The sequence below is a fragment of the Salmo trutta genome, chromosome 23 (genome assembly GCF_901001165.1).
Source record: "Salmo trutta chromosome 23, fSalTru1.1, whole genome shotgun sequence".
In the NCBI taxonomy this organism is placed as follows: Eukaryota; Metazoa; Chordata; class Actinopteri; order Salmoniformes; family Salmonidae; genus Salmo; species Salmo trutta.
This window is the reverse complement of record NC_042979.1, coordinates 31,204,758-31,224,607: the sequence shown is the minus strand read 5'-3', so window position 1 is coordinate 31,224,607 and position 19,850 is coordinate 31,204,758. Positions and strand designations below refer to the sequence as shown.

At 43.3% G+C, this 19,850-nt stretch overlaps 1 protein-coding gene across 1 annotated transcript in view; it reads left to right on the top strand.

Moving 5' to 3' along the window:
- Positions 1-19,850, top strand: part of LOC115160300 (ras/Rap GTPase-activating protein SynGAP-like) — a 189,932-nt gene that overhangs the window by 51,301 nt on the left and 118,781 nt on the right. Inside the window, exons 2-3 of the mRNA XM_029710663.1 lie at positions 5,416-5,537; positions 11,584-11,710. Of these exons, the coding sequence (XP_029566523.1) occupies positions 5,416-5,537; positions 11,584-11,710 (249 nt within the window). The remainder of the gene's footprint in view (positions 1-5,415; positions 5,538-11,583; positions 11,711-19,850) is intronic.

The following is a 19,850-nucleotide window of genomic DNA, read 5'->3' as shown; positions in this document are numbered from 1 at the left end:
ACATAAATAAAAAAGAGAATTCAATTATTACACTATTAATTTATTATCTTGTCTACACAGGGATTCAATCCAGCAACCTTTTGGTTACTGGCCCAACTCTGTAACCACTAGGCTACCTACCACCCTAGGTATAAGACACCCCAAAAGACTCAATATATAACAAAATATACAAAATATCAGCATAAGTAGCTGCATACCTTTATCTTTTGCGCATTTCACCTCTTCTTCTTTCCTCTTTTTCCTAAACTGATGGTTTAGACCTTTTCTTATCCATTTGTGTTGATTTGGCACTCGAACATCAATACACTACCCATCCCCCAACACTGTCAACCAAGAGTCAAGACTAAACCAATTCACCTTGGCGGTGTGCAGACAGGTTTACTAACGATTTCTCACAAACAAGAAAAAATGCAACAATATGTTTGTGAAACTGTATATTCACAGTATTATGAGTGAATTGTGGTTTATTTGGTAGCATTTCGTGGTGTGACTGATTTTACTAATTGCATTAGTACTGTACATAGTCAGAGGCGCGCTATTAGACAGATACCCCAGCTCCCCCTACCTCGGGCTTCCAGTGGGGACCTGAGGTCAACCTACCCCCGCTCCCTCTACCTCGGGCTTCCAGTGGGGACCTGAGGTCAACCTACCCCAGCTCCCCCTACCTCGGGCTTCCAGTGGGGACCTGATTTCAACCTACCCCAGATTCCCCTACCTCAGCCTTCCAGTGGGGACCTGAGGTCAACCTACCCCCGCTCCCCCTACCTCGGGCTTCCAGTGGGGACCTGAGGTCAACCTACCCCAGCTTCCCCTACCTCAGCCTTCCAGTGGGGACCTGAGGTCAACCTACCCCCGCTCCCCCTACCTCAGCCTTCCAGTGGGGACCTGAGGTCAACCTACCCCCGCTACCCCTACCTCAGCCTTCCAGTGGGGACCTGAGGTCAACCTACCCCCGCTCCCCCTACCTCAGCCTTCCAGTGGGGACCTGAGGTCAACCTACCCCCGCTCCCCCTACCTCAGCCTTCCAGTGGGGACCTGAGGTCAACCTACCCCCTCTCCCCCTACCTCAGGCTTCCAGTGGGGACCTGAGGTCAACCTACCCCCGCTCCCCCTACCTCAGGCTTCCAGTGGGGACCTGAGGTCAACCTACCCCCTCTCCCCCTACCTCAGGCTTCCAGTGGGGACCTGAGGTCAACCTACCCCCGCTCCCCCTACCTCAGGCTTCCAGTGGGGACCTGAGGTCAACCTACCCCAGCCCCCCCTACCTCAGCCTTCCAGTGGGGGGACCTGCGGTCAACCTACCCCAGCTCCCCCTACCTCAGCTTTCCAGTGGGGACCTGAGGTCAACCTACCCCAGCCCCCCCTACCTCAGCCTTCCAGTGGGGACCTGAGGTCAACCTACCCCCGCCCCCCTCCCCATCTCGTACTTCTGAGTGAGAGACCTTCCCAGCAGTAGCCTGCCTAGCTCACAAACTAGAATCAAGGCGCCCACTCCGACAAGGTTAATTGACCCACAGTCCCACACGGTGACATGATATCATTGACATGACGTGCAAATAAGCGATAGAAAACCGATCGCGCAAATGTCACTAAATTATTTTGTGCTGGCGCCCAGTGCCGCCCCCGGCAAGATGCCGCCCAGGGTGGCTGCCCATGTTGCCCATACCTAAATCCTCTACTGCGCACACCTCACTGCCCTTCTTGGCTTCCATGGCAACCCCCACGGGAACCTTTCCCCAATAGAATCTTTCCCCCACAGGAACCACACCTGTTGGCATTCTCACAAACAATCGCAACATTGTTTAAATAATTTATATAACTTTTCTCGCAGCTCTGGTTTATGAAGCTTTTTTGAGGCCTCACAATTCATTCTGTGGCAGCACAATGACCAAACGATATACTGTATGTAAGGCTGTTGATCATATCTTTGATCATGACACTGGAGAGGAGGAGAGTCCTTGTTAAACTGTGACACAAAGTAGTCTGTGATAAATAGCACAATACGTTTCATCTGAGTATTTGTTATAGTCAAAATAATCCATACATTATGCTTTTTTTACTCAAAAACGAGTTGTATGAGCTCAGGTCTGTGAAACTTGTAATGTTCACAAGAACTTAAGTTGATAAAAAGATCTAACACAACATTAGGTGATAATATATGGATTATTATGGATTTAGAACCAGCTATAATTGGGCGGTCATTTTGGACCAGGAACACAGAATTAATTCATATGAAACGAACACAACAGGAGGGTTAAATTGATTGATGTCCTTATATGAACTGTAACTCAGTAAAATCTTAGAAATTGTTGCATGTTACGTTTATATTTTTGTTCACTGTACATTGAGAAATGTACTTCTACCATAAGCAAGCACATACTTATCTCATAAGATCTGACATCCACGTGCTGCTTATTTAGCTTGTCTAGGAGACTTACAGTAGCTATGCGGTTTATACACGTCATGTTCCTCCTCCGACATTGTGTAGATGGGGTAGGAAGGAGCAGAAAGCACTCCAGTGAATACCCTCTGGTCAGATATTCATTAAGGAGTAAAGAGTATCAGGGGTTTTATATTGACTGAGTTGAAGTGTTTGTTGAGCGAGTCGAGTTACATGAAAGAGACACATGGAATAAAACTGTGATTGCCTTTTTCTTTTTCTGTTCACTCATTTTCAGTTTGTGTTGTATTCCCGTCTCGCAGGTTGTCAGCTCTGTTCTTAGTGTAAAGTCCATCGTTTTCTCCCTGTCTTAAAATCTGCTGAGATATAAAACACATTGACATACTGTATTAGGGCTAGGCGTGCCGTCAGCGGGACACCTGTCGACAACTTCCGGTGAAATTGGAGGGCGCGCAATTCAAATAAATAATCTGAAAGATTATGCATATTAAACATCTAGCTACATACAAGTGTCTTATATTGGTTTAAAGCTTAAATTCTTGTTAATCTAACTGCATTGACCAATTTACAATTGGCTTTACAGCAAAAGCATGCCATGCAATTGTTTGAGGACGGCGCCCCACATCAAAATATTTTTCAAACAGCACAGGCTTCGGAAAATCACAAATAGCGATTAAATATTCCCTTACTTTTTGAAAATCTTCCTCTGATTTGCAATCCCAAGGGTCCCAGCTACAACATGCATGGTCGTTTTGTTAGATAAAATCCTTCTTTATATCCCAAAAAGTCTGTTTAGTTGGCGCCATAGATTTGAGTAATACACCCGTTCAACATGCAGAGAAAGGAATCCAAAAAGCTACCGCTAAACTTTGTTAAAACAAGTCAAAATACATATCAATTTAATCCCCAGGTAGCCCAAAATGTAATTAAACTATAATATTTCATACGGAAAGAAGTATGTTCAAAAGAAAAGTAAAATTAGCAAGTGCGCGTCCTCTTCGACGCACACACGCAGACTGTTTTCCAACTCTGACTCCCTGTACCAAAACTCAAAATTCTTCCTCGTTTGGGAAGAAACAAGCCTGAAATCTTGATTAACCTCTCTGGCGCATGTGGGACGAACTCGTCCCACCTACGTAACAGCCACTGAAATCCAGTGGCGCGATTTTTGAATCGTTAGAAATACTATTACTTCAATTTCTCAAACATATGACTATTTTACAGCTATTTAAAGACAAGAATCTCGTTAATCTAACCCCACTGTCCGATTTCAAAAAGGCTTTACAACGAAAGTAAAACATTAGATTATGTCAGCAGAGTGCCCAGCCAGAAATAATCAGACACCCATTTTTCAAGCTAGCATATCATGTCACATAAAACCAAACCACAGCTAAATGCAGCACTAACCTTTTATGATCTTCATCAGATGACACACCTAGGACATTGTGTTATACAATACATGCATGTCTGTTCAATCAAGTTCATATTTATATCAAAAAACAGCTTTTTACATTAGCATGTGACGTTCAGAAAAAGCATAACCCCCGCAAACTTCCGGGGAATTTACTAACAGTTTGCTAAATTACTCACGATAAACGTTCACAAAAAGCATAACAATTATTTTAAGAATTATAGATACATTACTCCTCTATGCACTCGATATGTCCGATTTTAAAATAGCTTTTCGGATGAAGCACATTTTGCAATAATCTAAGTACATAGCCCGGCATCACAGGGCTAGCTATTTAGATACCCACCCAGGTCAGCCTCCACCAAAATCACATTTCCTATAAGAAAAATGTTCTTACCTTGCTTGTTCTTCGTCAGAATACACTGCCAGGACTTCTACTTCAATAACAAATGTTGGTTTGGTCCCAAATAATCCATCGTTATATCCAAACAGCGACGTTTTGTTCGTGAGTTCTAGACACTATCAGAATGCTTCATCACGGTGTCGCGCATGGCGCATTGGCGTGACAAAAATGTCTAAATATTCCATTACCGTACTTCGAAGCATGTCAACCGCTGTTTAAAACCAATTTTTATGCCATTTATCTCGTAGATAAGTGATAATATTCCGACCGGGAATATGCATTGAGCCTAAACAGCCGAATAAAATTTATCCTCAGGAGCGAATCGTGCACGCGCCTCATTCAAAGGTCCTCTGAGCAGCCACTTACAAAAGGTGATAATGTGTTTCAGCCTGAGGCTCCCTCGTAAACCTTCAGGTTTTTCGCGGGTTCTGAGAGCCTATTGGAGCCCTGGTAATTGTCACGTTACAGCTAAGATCCTTACTTTTCAATAAAAAGATGCAAGACGCACGACTCCTTGTCAGACAGGGTACTTCCTGCTTGAAACCTTGTCAGGTTTTTGCCTGCCATAGGAGTTCTGTTATACTCACAGACACCATTCAAACAGTTTTAGAAAATTCAGAGTGTTTTCTATCCAAACCTGAACAATAATATGCATATTCTAGCTTCTGAGTTGGTGTAGGAGGCAGTTAAAAATGGGAACATATTTTTTCCAAAATTCTCAATACTGCCCCCTATCCCAAACAGGTTAAAGACTGTTGACATCTAGTGGAAGCCATAGGAATTGCAATCTGGGAGCTGGAATTGCATAGGACCCTTAGCTTTCCATTGAAAGAGCATGGGCTCTTTGGATTTTCTTCTACCATATCAATTGTGTTATAGTCTCATACATTATTTTAACATTTCTAGAAACTTCAAAGTGTTTTCTATCCAATGGTACCAATTATATGCATATCCTGGTTTCTGGGCCTGAATAATTGGCAGTTTACTTTGGGCACGTCAGTCAGACAGGAAATGGAGAATAATAGACCTTAGCCTGAAGAAGTTTTAACAAGTTTTCCTATTTTTCTCATTTACTCTCTCTCTCCCTCCCCCCTCTCTCTCTATCACCCTCTCCTTTCTCTCTCTCTCTTTCTGTCTCTCTCTCTCTCTTTTTCTCTCTCTACCACCTCTGTCTCTCTATCTCCCCCTTTCTCTCTTTAGACGTGTGGGGTCCCCCGGCCTACTGGATGTCGTGTGGTCACCCCTATGACGAGAGGACCGTGTGGAACCCCAAGTTCTGTGTGGTCACTGACTGTCAGATGCTGCTCCTGGACAAAGAGGAGGTACATATTGAGCTAGCACATCATTTCTCTCTCTCTATGTATTCTCCTCTCCTAATTTTCTCTATTACCCTCCTACTCCTCCCCCTCTTCCCACCATCTATCTTCTTCTCCTCTTCTCTCCCCCTCTCTCCTCCCTCTCGCTGCCTCTCTCCCGTCTTCTGTAATATTACTGTGCTGGTAATGGTGCTACTGGTGGGTAGTGAATCAGGTGGCTGAACACCGTGGCGCTGTTGTGGACTGCTCTACAATTTCATAGTGACGCACGTGGCGGTATGTGTGTGTGTCTGTGTGTGCATGGTTAGAGCCGCCTGCCTTCCTGCCTGCTGCAGAGGTACTGAAGTTCATAGCACAGACTGATTTTTACATTAAAATCAATGACAGACTGCTAGCTCGCCCATCCCACCCAAGAAGCGCACACACACACACACACACACACACACACACACACACACACACACATACACAAAAGCTGTATAACAAATGAATAATTAAAGATGTGTCGGAGTGAAATACAATAATTAGAGCTGGCTGAAGATCATCTGCATATCCCAGGAGCTCAGGTCTCATAAAGCATGATATTTTACTGCTATAGTCTTTATAACACCTTAGAGAACCATTCACACAGACACAAAATGGGACAAGGTTGCTGCGGTATGAATAATAACACTAAGTACTGTGCGTGTGCGTGTGTGTGTTTGTGTTTGTGTGTGTGTGTGTGTGTGTGTGTGTGTGTGTGTGTGTGTGTGTGTGTGTGTGTGTGTGTGTGTGTGTGTGTGTGTGTGTGTGTGTGTGTGTGTGTGTGTTTGCGTGTGTGTGTGCGTGAATGTTACAAGTTTCATGTTACAAGATGGAGGCAAAGGGCTGGGACAGTATTGCATAAGGACTTCCATTCAGATGACACAGGTAGAGAAATTGTGGCAGGAGTGTTTATCAGGGACATGTGTCAGGATTTCTAGAAAGGCAATCTCACACACAAATGCACACACATACACACACACACACACACACACACACACACACACACACACACACACACACACACACACACACACACACACACACACACACACACACACACACACACACACACTTGTGAGATGAGTGTAAGAGACTAAGAGAAAATGTTGCCGTTTTAAAGCTATGTTCCTTCTATACTACACATTTTACATATTTTGCTAGCTGGCCTAGCTGGTCAACTCACTGACAAAAGGAACTACCGCTAACACATTTAGCTCCATAAGTCTGCCATGAGGCTTCTCAATTCAAGCTAGAATATTATGTACAGTCGGGCCAAAAGTTTTGAGAATGACACAAATATTAATTTTCACAAAGTCTGCTGCCTCAGTGTCTTTAGATATTTTTTTCAGATGTTACTATGGAATACTGAAGTATAATTACAAGCACTTCATAAGTGTCAAAGACTTTTATTGACTGATGCAAGTTGATGCAAAGAGTCAATATTTGCAGTGTTGACCCTTCTTTTTCAAGAACTCTGCAATCCGCCCTGGCATGCTGTCAATTTTCTTCTGGGTCACATCCTCACTGATGGCAGCCCATTCTTGCATAATCAATGCTTGGAGTTTGTCAGAATTTGTGGGGTTTTGTTTGTCCACCCGCCTCTTGAGGATTGACCACAAGTTCTCAATGGGATTAAGGTCTGGGGAGTTTCCTGGCCATGGACACAAAATATCGATGTTTTGTTCCCCGAGCCACTTAGTTATCACTTTTGCCTTATGGCAAGGTGCTCCATCATGCTGGAAAGGGCATTGTTCGTCACCAAACTGTTCCTGGATGGTTGGGAGAAGTTGCTCTCGGAGGATGTGTTGGTACCATTGTTTATTCATGGCTGTGTTCTTAAGCAAAATTCTATGAGCCCACTCCCTTGGCTGAGAAGCAACTCCACACATGAATGGTCTCAGGATGCTTTACTGTTGGCATGGCACAGGACTGATGGTAGCGTTCACCTTGTCTTCTCCGACAAGCTTTTTTCCGGATGCCCCAAACAATCGGAAAGGGGATTCATCAGAGAAAATGACTTTACCCCAGTCCCCAGCAGTCCAATCCCTGTACCTTTTGCAGTATATCAGTCTGTCCGTGATGTTTTTCCTGGAGAGAAGTGGCTTCTTTGCTGCCCTTCTTGACACCAGGCCATCCTCCAAAAGTCTTCGCCTCACTGTGCGTGCAGATGCACTCACACCTGCCTGCTGCCATTCCTGAGCAAGCTTTCTTGGGCGCCCTGAAGCCTTCTTCACAACAATTGAACCGCTCTCCTTGAAGTTCTTGATGATCCTATAAATAGTTGATTTAGGTGCAATCTTACTGGCAGCAATATCCTTGCCTGTGAAGCCCTTTTTGTGCAAAGCAATGATGACGGCACGTGTTTCCTTGCAGGTAACCATGGTTGACAGAAGAAGAACAATGACTCCAAGCACCACCCTCCTTTTGAAGCTTCCAGTCTGTTATTCGAACTCAATCAGCATGACAGAGTGATCTCCAGCCTTCTCCTCGTCAACACTCACACCTGTGTTAACGAGAGAATCACTGACATGATGTCAGCTTGTCACATCCTGACCAGTAAAGGGGTTATTTGTTATTATAATTTGGTCAGGACGTGGCAGGGGGTGTTTGTTTTATGTGGTTCGGGGTGTGTTGGGATATGTGTTATGTAGAGGGGTGTTTGTTTAGAGTGTTCCGGGGTTTTATGGATTATGTTCTAGGTTAGTGTATTTCTAAGTTAGATCTAGGGTGTTTAGTTCTATGTTTAGTTAATTGGGATTGGCCTTCAATTGGAGGCAGCTGTTCCTCATTGCCTCTGATTGAAGGTCCTATGTATAGGGGTGTGTTTGTAATGGGAAGTGTGGGAGGTTGTTATTGCACAGCTGTGTGTAGCCTGCATTACTGTTTGTCGTCCGTTCATTTTTCTTGTTTTGTTTCATAAGTGTTCTAAATAAAGTTAAAATGAGCACTCAACCCAATGCGCCTTGGTCCACTTCATACGACGGCCGTTACACAGCTGGTCCTTTTGTGGCAGGGCTGAAATGCAGTGGAAATGTTTTTGCGGGATTCAGTTAATTTGCATGTCAAAGAGGGACTTTGCAATTAATTGCAAATAATCTGATCACTCTTCATAACATTCTGGAGTATATGCAAATTGACATCATACAAACTGAGGCAGCAGACTTTGTGAAAATTAATATTTGTGCCATTCTCTAAACTTTTGGCCACGACTGTACGTACTCTCTTGCACACACATGCAGGCACACACTCAATGCTAGCATGTACAGTGCATTTGGAAATTATTCTTCCCTTTTTCTACATTCCACATTCTAAAATTGATTTTTTTTCTCCCCCTGATCAATCTACACACAATACCCCATAATGACAAAGCAAAAAAAATGTTTTGCAAATGTATTAAAAATAAAAAACAGAAATTCCTTATTTACTTAAGTATACAAACCCTGTGCATTGAGACTCAAAATGGAGCTCAGGTGCATCCTGTTTCCATTGATCATCCTTGAGATTTTTCTACAACCCGTGGTAAATTCAATTGATTGGACATGATTTGGAAAGGCACACAACTGTCTACATAAGGTCCCACAGTTGACAGTGCGTGTCATATCAAATCCCAAGCCATGAGGTCGAAGGGATTGTGTCGAGGCACAGATCTGGGGAAGGGTACCAAAAAAGGGCTGCAGCATTGAAGGTCCCCAACAACACAGTGGCCTCCATCATTCTTAAATGGTGAACTAGGACCCGATGGTCACTCTAACAGAGCTCCAGAGGTCCTCTGCGGAGATGGGAGAACCTTCCAGAAGGACAACCATCTCTGCCACACTCCACCAATCAGGCCTTTATAATGGAGTGGCCAGGCGGAAGCCACTCCTCAGTAAAAGGCACATGACGGCCCGCTTGGATTTGGCCAAAAGGCACCTAAAGGACTCTCAGAACATGAGAAACAAGATTCTCTAGTCTGATGAAACCAAGATTGAACTCATTGGCCTGAATGCCAAGCATCACGTCTGGAGGAAACCTGGCACCATCCCTGCGGTGAAGCATGGTGGTTGCAGCATCATGCTGTGGGGATGTTTTTCAGCGGCAGGAACTGGGAGATTACGTAGTCAGGATCGAGGGAAAGATGAACAGAGCAAAGCACAGAGAGATCCTTTATGAAAACCTGCTCCAGTGCACTCAGGACCTCAGACTGGGGCAAAGGTTCACCTTCCAACAGGACAACGACCCTAAGCACACAGCCAAGACAACGCAGGAGTGGTTTCAGAACAAGTCTCTGAATGTCCTTGAATGGCCCAGCCAGAGCCCAGACTTGAACCTGATCGAACATCTCTGGAGAGACCTGGAAATAGCTGTGCAGCGACGCTCCCCATCCAACCTGACAGAGCTAGGGTCATACCCAAGAAGACTCGAGCATGCAATCGCTGCCAAAGGTGCTTCAACAAAGTACACAGTAAAGGGTCTGAATACTTATGTAAATGTGGTATTTCAGTTTTTTATTTGTAATAAATTTGCACAAATGTCAAAAAGACTGTTTTTGCTTTGTCATTATGGGGTATTGTTTGAAGATTGACGAGGAAAAAAATGATATAATCCATTTTAGAATAAGGCTGTAACGTAACAAAATGTGGAAAAAAGTCAAGGGGTTTGAACATTTCTTAATTTGTAAGTCGCTCTGGATAAGAGCGTCTGCTAAATGACTTAAATGTATGTAAATGTTAATGTACTGTACGCACATACATACAGTACAGTACACACACACACACACACACACACACACACACTCCCTTGGCTCTCTCTGCGTTGATTCAGCAGCTATTGTTTTTGTTATTGGAAATGTTCTGATACATCCTCATGGCTAAAGGCAATTATGAACCAGACTATTCTAAAAGCAGGACTGACACCTTCCTTATCTCAAGATGAATGAGGAGTAGAGATTCCCATTGGTGAGAAGGGAGCGAGAGAGAGAGAGAGACAGGAAAGAGTACCACACTCCTAGAACATAAAACTGATCAAAACAAAAGAGCGAGGGTAGAAGCAACACATTAAACTGTCCCCGGAGAGAAGAAGGCTTACAGGGGAAAGGTTTAGGGTTATTGATGTTCAAACTTTTCACCCTCATAGAAAAGAGCTGCTCATTTCTCAGCCTTCGATTTTCCCTCCCTTCCAAGGAACTCTGCCCCACTCCCATTCATTCAATAAACTCCTGTTCATTCCCTAATGGAAAAGGAGAGTGGGAACCAGAGACCTCTCTCGCCCTATCCACTTCCCAGTGAATCTATAGACAAAATGTCACCAGTAGAGGGCACTCTAATACAGCCCTATCATTAGTACCGTATGGTCACTGTGTGCTTTTGGAGAGAAAGACTGAGAAGGGAGGGGAGGAGGCCAGGTGATGAGCTGACCTGTGTGCGCTAGGCTCGATAAGCCATTATCACACCGCTGAAAGGACATCTGGCCTCCTCTTTTTACTCTCTCTCTCTCATCCCTCTCTCATACAAGTAATCCGTCCTTTTGTCTGTGCCTGTCTAATCAATGGGGGCTCACCAGTATGCATGGTGGAGAAGAAAGGCCCTGTCCTGACACTGACTAATGTCCTGCTAAAGTCTTCTCTGGTTTATATCGATTATGCACATTCATCAAGACCTCAGAGACACCACTGTACACCACTGTACTCTGTGATCTTAAATACACATACAGGAGTAAGAGCGTTTTCACACATAGTTTTGAGCTATAGTTTGGTGAAACCAACCAGACCAAATGAAAACAATACAATGTCAAATTTAACAAACAGTCAAAATCTGATTCAAACTAAGGCCGGAAGAGAACTTGGAGTTTTTGCATGTATTTCTATCTTCCTTTCTTTCCTTCTTACTTTGTTTGTTTGTGTGTTTCTTTCTTTCATTCTTTCTTTCTTCCCTTTCTTTACTAACTTTTCTAATCTCCTCTCACCCCCCAAACCCCCCCTCTCTCTCTCTCTCTCTCTCTCTCTCTCTCTCTCTCTCTCTCTCTCTCTCTCTCTCTCTCTCTCTCTCAGAAGTTTTTGTTTCAGGAGCAGAGGTCAGATTCATGTAAGGTCCGGCAGCTGAGACGCACCATCAGCGTTCCCGTGGAAACCAACTTCCACAGCCCAGAGTTCCAAAGCCAGCTGTCCATCGAGAGCAGTGAGTACACACACACACACACACACACACACACACACACACACACACACACACACACACACACACACACACACACACACACACACACACACACACACACACACACACACACACACTTTGTATTTTGTAATACTCCTTCACATCCACTAGAGGGTATAGAGGGTGAGCTTGCATTTCTCCTCAACTCAGCTCTGGTTTTACACTCTGATGTAGAGGGAAAATATTGTTGATATGGAACATCTGGTCTGAGACCAGTGATAAGAAATGTAATATTGCTTTGCCTTTAAGAGTGGTTGTTTAAGATAGTTGTTTTTTGTCCTTTGTTTTTCTGCTTTTTCTAAATGTGTTTTCTTCTCCTTTATAGAATCCATTAAGTGTGTAATTTTAGTTTGACTGCAAAACATGCCTCTTTTAAAAAGGCATTTATCCCTTCTATGAAGCTGTATACGTTGTATATCCATATCAGAGGTATTGAGTTGTTTATGAGGTGTTTGTCTGTGTGTTCCTGTTATCCCTCACATCCCAGGCCCTGTGGCAGTGGGTGGTATAATCATCAGCTTGGCATGGTTGTATAATAAGTATTGTGTGTGTGTTGTAAAGACCTTGTATGGGTTTAGGCATTGCAATTATGGGCACAGTCGTGTAGTACTCTCTGGTGCTACAAAACATGTTTTGTGGTGTCGGCATACAGTACACCCCATAGTATGCGTGGGTGTATGGACGTTTGTTAACCCAGGTAGTAAGGACTATTAGAGTCTTACAGTAGCCATTTAGTTTTATAATGCTTTGGTTGGTTGTGTTTTGAGGACATAAAGGAGGGATTCTGGTACTGGTACTATAAGACAGCTCTCTCTTTCTCTTTCTATTTCTCTCTCTCTGTAATGTCGTGTGTGTAGGTGGCAGGGAAGTCAGGCGCAGGAGAATCGAACTTGATATAAATGGAGTAGTTTAATAGACTTAACAAAACTCCAAAACCAAAGCTACATAATAAATAAAAGTGGGTACAAGAACCCGTCGCGCACCAATGCATAATACACGAACATACAAAACAATCTCTGACAAGGACATGATGGGAAACAGAGGGTTAAATACACAACATGTAATTGATGGGATTGGAACCAGGTGTGAAGTAAGACAAGACAAAACCAATGGAAAATGAAAAATGGATCAGTGATGGCTAGAAGATCGGTGACGACAACCGCCGAACACCGCCCGAACAAGGCGAGGGACCGACTTCGGCGGAAGTCGTGACACTCTCTCTCTCGCTCAAACACCAGGTGTGCATTGAAGTAACAAACAGTAAAACTCTTCTTGATCAATGTGGGGGTCAAAAGGTCAGTTTAAATCGTATGAAGTATTAAAATGAAATGATTGAATGTGAAATGATCCCACGTCGTTGTTCTGTCTTGTCACTCGTGTGTGTGTGTGTGTGTGTGAGTGAGTGTGTGTGTGTGTGTGTGTGTGTGTGTGTGTGTGTGTGTGTGTGTGTGTGTGTGTGTGCGCGTCCTCCCTCTCCTGTCTCTTGGGCCTTGTAGATGTTTCCGTTCTCACACACACACACACACACACACACACACACACACACACACACACACACACACACACACACACACACACACACACACACACACACAGACACACACACACACACACACACACACACACACACACACACACACACACACAAACACGTACACACACGTGGGTTTATGTGTTGAATCCAGTGTGTGAAGTGCTTCAGTAAAATACCAGGTGAGAACCACTAATTAGACCTTGTAATATTCTCTCCAGGTAGCTCTCCGCTCCAGATGTTCATTTTCTAGTCACCCTCTCCCTCCATCCCTTCCTCATCCCTCCATCCATCCCGCCATCCGCTAGTCACAGCGTGTCAGAGGTCACAGCGTGTCAGATAAGAAGAAACTTATTCACTTGTCCTTCTCCATTCAAACCCATACTTCAACTATTCTATTGAAAAACCTACACTGAACAAAAATATAAACGCAACATGTAAAGTGTTGGTCCCATGTTCCATGAGCTGAAATAAAAGTTTCCAGAAATGTTCCATATGCAAAAAAAGCTTATGTGTTGTGCCCAAATTCCTTTACATCCCTCTAAGTGAGCATTTCTCCTTTGCCAAGATAATCCATCCACCTGACAGGTGTGGCATATCAAGAAGCTGATTAAACAGAATGATCATTACAAAGGTGCACCTTGTGCTGGGGACAATAAACGGTCACTCTAAAATGTGCAGTTTTGTCACACAATGCCACAGATGTCTCAAGTTTTGAGGGAGCGTGCAACTGGCTTGAATGTTAATTTCTCTAACATAAGGAGCTTCCAACATTGTTTTAGAGAATTTGTGACCACATGTAACCATGCCAGCCCAGGACATCCGGCTTCTTCACCTGTGGGAAAAACGTGGTCTGCGGTATTCTGATTGGCTGGGCCTGGCTCCCCAGTGAGAACTATATCTAAACACACATGGCTTCAACAGGGTCCCAGTGAGCGGATGTACTGTACTCATCCAGTCCTCCTTTTAAGCAGGTTTACCAGTGGGTTACTTTCTGTTCTGCTGCTGCTTTGATGTTGTTGTAACGTTTCTTTAATGTTGCATCAACATTCACCTCAGTGGTGCATTGTGGTGTGTCCTCCTGTGTGTGGTGATCTGCTGTGTCTGGTACTGTAGTGTACTGTAGTGTACTGTAGTGTTACTGTAGTGTTACTGTAGTGTACTGTAGTGTACTGTAGTGTTACTGTAGTATACTGTAGTGTACTGTAGTATACTGTAGTGTTACTGTAGTGTACTGTAGTATACTGTCGTGGTACTGTAGTGTACTGTAGTGTTACTGTAGTGTATTGTAGTGTTACAGTAGTGTACTGTAGTATACTGTTGTGTTACCATAGTATACTGTAGTATTACTGTAGTATACTGTAGTATTACTGTAGTGTACTGTAGTATACTGTAGTGTTACTGTAGTGTACTGCAATGTTACTGTAGTGTACTATAGAGTACTGTAGTATACTGTAGTGTTACTGAAGTGTGCTGTAGTCTTACAAATATGAAAATGTATGCACTCACTACAGTAAGTTGCTCTGGATAAGAGTGTCTGTAAAAATAACTAAATGTCAATAATGTAGCGTACTGTAGGGTTACTGTAGTATTACTATAGTGTACTGTAGTGTTACTGTAGTGTTATTGTAGTGTTATTGTAGCGTACTCTAGTGTTACTTTAGTTTTACGATAGAGTACTGTAGTGTTACTTTAGTTTTACTATAGAGTACTGTTGTGTTACTTTAGTTCTACTGTAGAGTACTGTAGTGTTAGTTTAGTATTACTGTAGTGTTAATGTAGTGTTATTGTAGTGTACTGTAGCGTACTGTAGTTTACTGTAGTGTTACATTAGTTTCACTGTAGTGTTATTGTAGCGTACTTTAGCGTACTGTATTGTTACTTTAGTTTTACTATAGACTACTGTAGTGTTACTTTAGTTTTCCTGTAGAGTACTGCAGTGTCACTTTAGTTTAACTGTAGTGTACTGTACTGTTACTGTAGTGTACTGTAGTGTTACTTTAGATTTACTGTAGTGTTACTGTAGTATACTGTAGTGTTACTGTACTGTATTGTACTGTTACTGTAGAAAACTGCAGTTATACTGTAGTGTTACTGTTTTGTTGCTGTAGTGTTACTGCAGTATAATGTAGTGTACTGTATGGTGCTGTAGTGTTACTGTAGTGTTACTGTAGTATACTGTAGTGTAACTTTACTGTATTATAGTGTTACTGTAGTATACTGTAGTATTACTGTAGTGGTACTGTAGTGTTACTGTAGTATACTGTAGTGTTACTGTAGTATACTGTAGTGTTACAGTACTATTACTGTAGTGTTAATGTACTATACTGTAGTGTTAATGTATTGTTACTGTAGTGTTACTGTAGTGTTACTGTAGTGTGCTGTAGTGTTACTGTAGTATACTGTAGTGTACTGTATTGTTACGGTAGTGTGCTGTGGTGTACTGTAGTGTTACTGTAGTGTTACTGTAGTGTACAGTAGTGTTTTTGTAGTGTGACTGTAGTGTGACTGTCGTATACTGTAGTGTTACTGTAGTGTTACTGTAGTATGCTGTAATGTTACTGTAGTGTATTGTAGAGTTACTGTAGTATACTGTAGTGTTACTGTAGTGTTACTGTAGTGTTATTGTAGTGTTACTGTAGTGTTATTGTAGAGTTACTGTAGTATACTGTAGTGTTACTGTAGTGTTATTGTAGTGTTACTGTAGTATACTGTAGTGTTACTGTAGTGTTACTGTTTTGTTGCTGTAGTGTTACTGCAGTATAATGTAGTCTAGGCTAGAAGAGTGCATGCATGCGTATGTTAGGTAGTTGGGCAGTTGTTTGGTTAGGTATGTGGATTGGGTAATATTGCTAGGTAAACAGTAGCCTTGTGTGCCAGGCTTCCAGCTCTCCTTGTGTAGTCTAGGCTAGAAGAAGATAGAAGGTTAAGGAGAGTTTGTTATGTTTTATTTTACATTAGAGTAACAGGTTAGGTGCTGGTTTCCCAGACCCTGATTAAGTTCACTCCTGGACTTGAAAGCATTATCAATGGAGAATCTCATCTGAAAGTAGGAGGACCAAATTTAATCTGGGACTGGGAAACCATCTGACCCTAGTCTGAGGGAGCACATTGCCTCGGCAGAATAACTGTCTCATCTTGTTTATAAAACCTGGAGACGGAAGGCTGAGGTACAATACATAAACACATCATTGATAAACAGATTTCTAAACCCACTCCCTTTCCATTCCATTTCACCTGGCCTGCAGTCTCCAACCCTGCAGTCCCCTGTAGTCTCCAACCCTGCAGTCCCTTGTAGTCTCCAACCCTGCAGTCCCCTGTAGTCTCCAACCCTGCAGTCCCCTGTAGTCTCCAACCCTGCAGTCCCCTGTAGTCTCCAACCCTGCAGTCCCCTGTAGTCTCCAACCCTGCAGTCCCCTGTAGTCTCCAACCCTGCAGTCTCCTGTAGTCTCCAACCCTGCAGTCCCTTGTAGTCTCCAACCCTGCAGTCCCCTGTAGTCTCCAACCCTGCAGTCTCCTGTAGTCTCCAACCCTGCAGTCCCCTGTAGTCTCCAACCCTGCAGTCCCCTGTAGTCTCCAACCCTGCAGTCCCCTGTAGTCTCCAACCCTGCAGTCCCCTGTAGTCTCCAACCCTGCAGTCCCCTGTAGTCTCCAACCCTGCAGTCCCCTGTAGTCTCCAACCCTGCAGTCCCCTGTAGTCTCCAACCCTGCAGTCCCCTGTAGTCTCCAATCCTGCAGTCTCATGTAATCTCCAACCCTGCAGTCTCCTGTAGTCTCCAACCCTGCAGTCCCCTGTAGTCTCCAACCCTGCAGTCTCCAACCCTGCAGTCCCCTGTTGTCTCCAAACCTGCAGTCCCCTGTAGTCTCCAACCCTGCAGTCCCCTGTAGTCTCCAACCCTGCAGTCCCCTGTAGTCTCCAACCCTGCAGTCCCCTGTAGTCTCCAACCCTGCAGTCCCCTGTAGTCTCCAACCCTGCAGTCTCCTGTAGTCTCCAACCCTGCAGTCCCCTGTAGTCTCCAACCCTGCAGTCCCCTGTAGTCTCCAACCCTGCAGTCTCCAACCCTGCAGTCCCCTGTAGTCTCCAACCCTGCAGTCCCCTGTAGTCTCCAACCCTGCAGTCCCTTGTAGTCTCCAACCCTGCAGTCCCCTGTAGTCTCCAACCCTGCAGTCCCCTGTAGTCTCCAACCCTGCAGTCCCCTGTAATCTCCAACCTGTAGAGTGACAGACTGTAGCACTTAGCAACAGCCCACTATAAACACCTTCCCTATTGGCCCAATACAGAGGTGAAAGATACTCATAAATAAATATTTATTATCGTACCTCTTTATTCGTTCTAACTCGACACTCTGCAGAAGTTAGAATTTGACAGAAGATTAAATAAAACTGTGAATTTAATCAGAGAAAGTTAAGTGTGGCTTAGTTGGTAGAGCATGGTGTTTGCAACGCCAAGGTTGTGGGTTTGTTTCCCACGGGGGACCAGTATGGATTTTTTATTTTTTTTAAATGTATGAAATGCATGCATTCACTACTGTAAGTCGCTCTGGATAAGAGCGTCTGCTAAATGACTTAAATGTTAAGTTGATTCCTGCTTCTTAATGAAAAGTAAATTGAGAGGTTGCAGTTGTTTTGAAGTTCAAGGAGTTATAGCACAAACACATGAGAGACGGGAACTATACTGTGACACTGTTTCCACTAGTACAGCATAACTTTTCTTTGCTTCTGGATCCGTCTTCAAAAAGCTGTCTGCAGTACTATGCACAACAAGGGAAAAAGAGGTGGGGCATCATTTAAAAAAAAATATTTAACCTTTATTTAACTAGGCAGGTCAGTTAAGAACAAATTCTTATTTACATTGACGGCCTACCCCGGCCAAACCCTAACCCGGACGACGCTGGGCCAATTGTGCATCGCCCTATGGGACTTCCAATCACGGACGGTTGTGATACAGCCTGGTGGTCTATTGTCTGATTGGAGGATTGATCTTGATCTGTTGATGTTGATTGAGGTGGGAAATTTGACCAATTCCTATTTTGACTGAAAGTATAGTATTGTATTGGCTGAAAAAGTCACCTCAAATGAAACTTATTTGTAATTTTTAAATACATCAATTGGGATAGGTATCCCACTCACTTATCACTGATAGTGTACACTGAGTGTATAAAACATTAGGAACACCTGCTCTAACACATGACATAGGTGGAAACCAGGTGAAGGCTATGAACCCTTGTTGATGTCACCTGTTAAATCCACTTCAATCAGTGTAAATGAAGGGGAAGAGAGGTTATTTTCCACTGCTACTCTCTGTTATTATCCATGCATAGTCACTTTAAGAACTCTACCTACATGTACATACTACCTCTACTAACTGGTGCCCCCGCACATTGACTCTGTATCGGTACCCCCCTGTATATAGTCTCGCTATTGTTATTTTACTGCGGCTCTTTAATTACTTGTTACTTTTATCTCTTATTCTTATCCGTATTTTTTTTAAACTGCATTGTTGGTTAGGGCTTGGAAGTAAGCATTTCACTGTAGGGTCTACACCTGTTGTATGCGGCGCATGTGACTAATACAATTTGATTTGATGTGCCTGTGAGATGGAGAGTCTGACTAATAGCTGCATTGCCTTCTCTTCCCTAGCAGTTGAAAAACAACCTAGCTTGTGAACAAAACAATGTAAATAACCAAGAAACACAAGGACAAAGTGTCACTTCAGTAGACTTTCATTTCAAGTAAATTAGACCAACTGTTATGCCTGTGCACAGCGCTTCTAAAAAAATGAATCTTTCCCTCAGCTCTTTACGTGCACTGTGCACAGCCCCTAGTCAGGCAGGGTTGTAGTTTGAGGTAGGATATGCTATAGGATTTGTAGTTCTTTGACATTGTGCGATTAATTTACCAGCTATGAAATAAAACGGCAGAAATTATTTGAGGACAGCTACTGCATTATTTACTTTGCTATAAATGTTATCATACCTGACCAGCCAACGTGGCTGGGGAAATGGACATCTTACCCGCCCGTGCCAAAATCTACCCGCATTTGGCAGGTGGCGGGTGTTCATTTTAGGGCCTGTATTATTCTTACAGTCATTTAGGCCTACAGTTCTCATTGTTGGAGTGGACATGTGTTTTGCAGAACTCACAACCTATGCTACACTTGTGAGGAACACGTTTTTGTTTATTTCATTCCATGTTTGAGTTTTGTCAATGTGTTAATCTCTTTTGTTTGAAACACTCCTGTCAATGTTGAGTAAGGACATGCACCTGATTATGAATATAGAAGTAGGACTAGTTTACATGGCCTGCGTGCAAATGCAGACCTATAAATGTGCCCATTTGGGGATGTCTGATAGTATTTATGATTGTCTTAACTCACCACCACTAAGGAGCTGTGGAGCTTCTCAAACTAATTTTTCTTCACCTCAAACAGCAAGTAAACTAAGTCTATTTTTAGATGCAATTTAGAATGACAATAGTTCCTCAAAGTATTTGAACAATATTTACAGCTCTCTCCCTTTCAATAACCACTCAGCATGAAAGTGAAAAATGTAATGCTCTGATCCAGGGGAA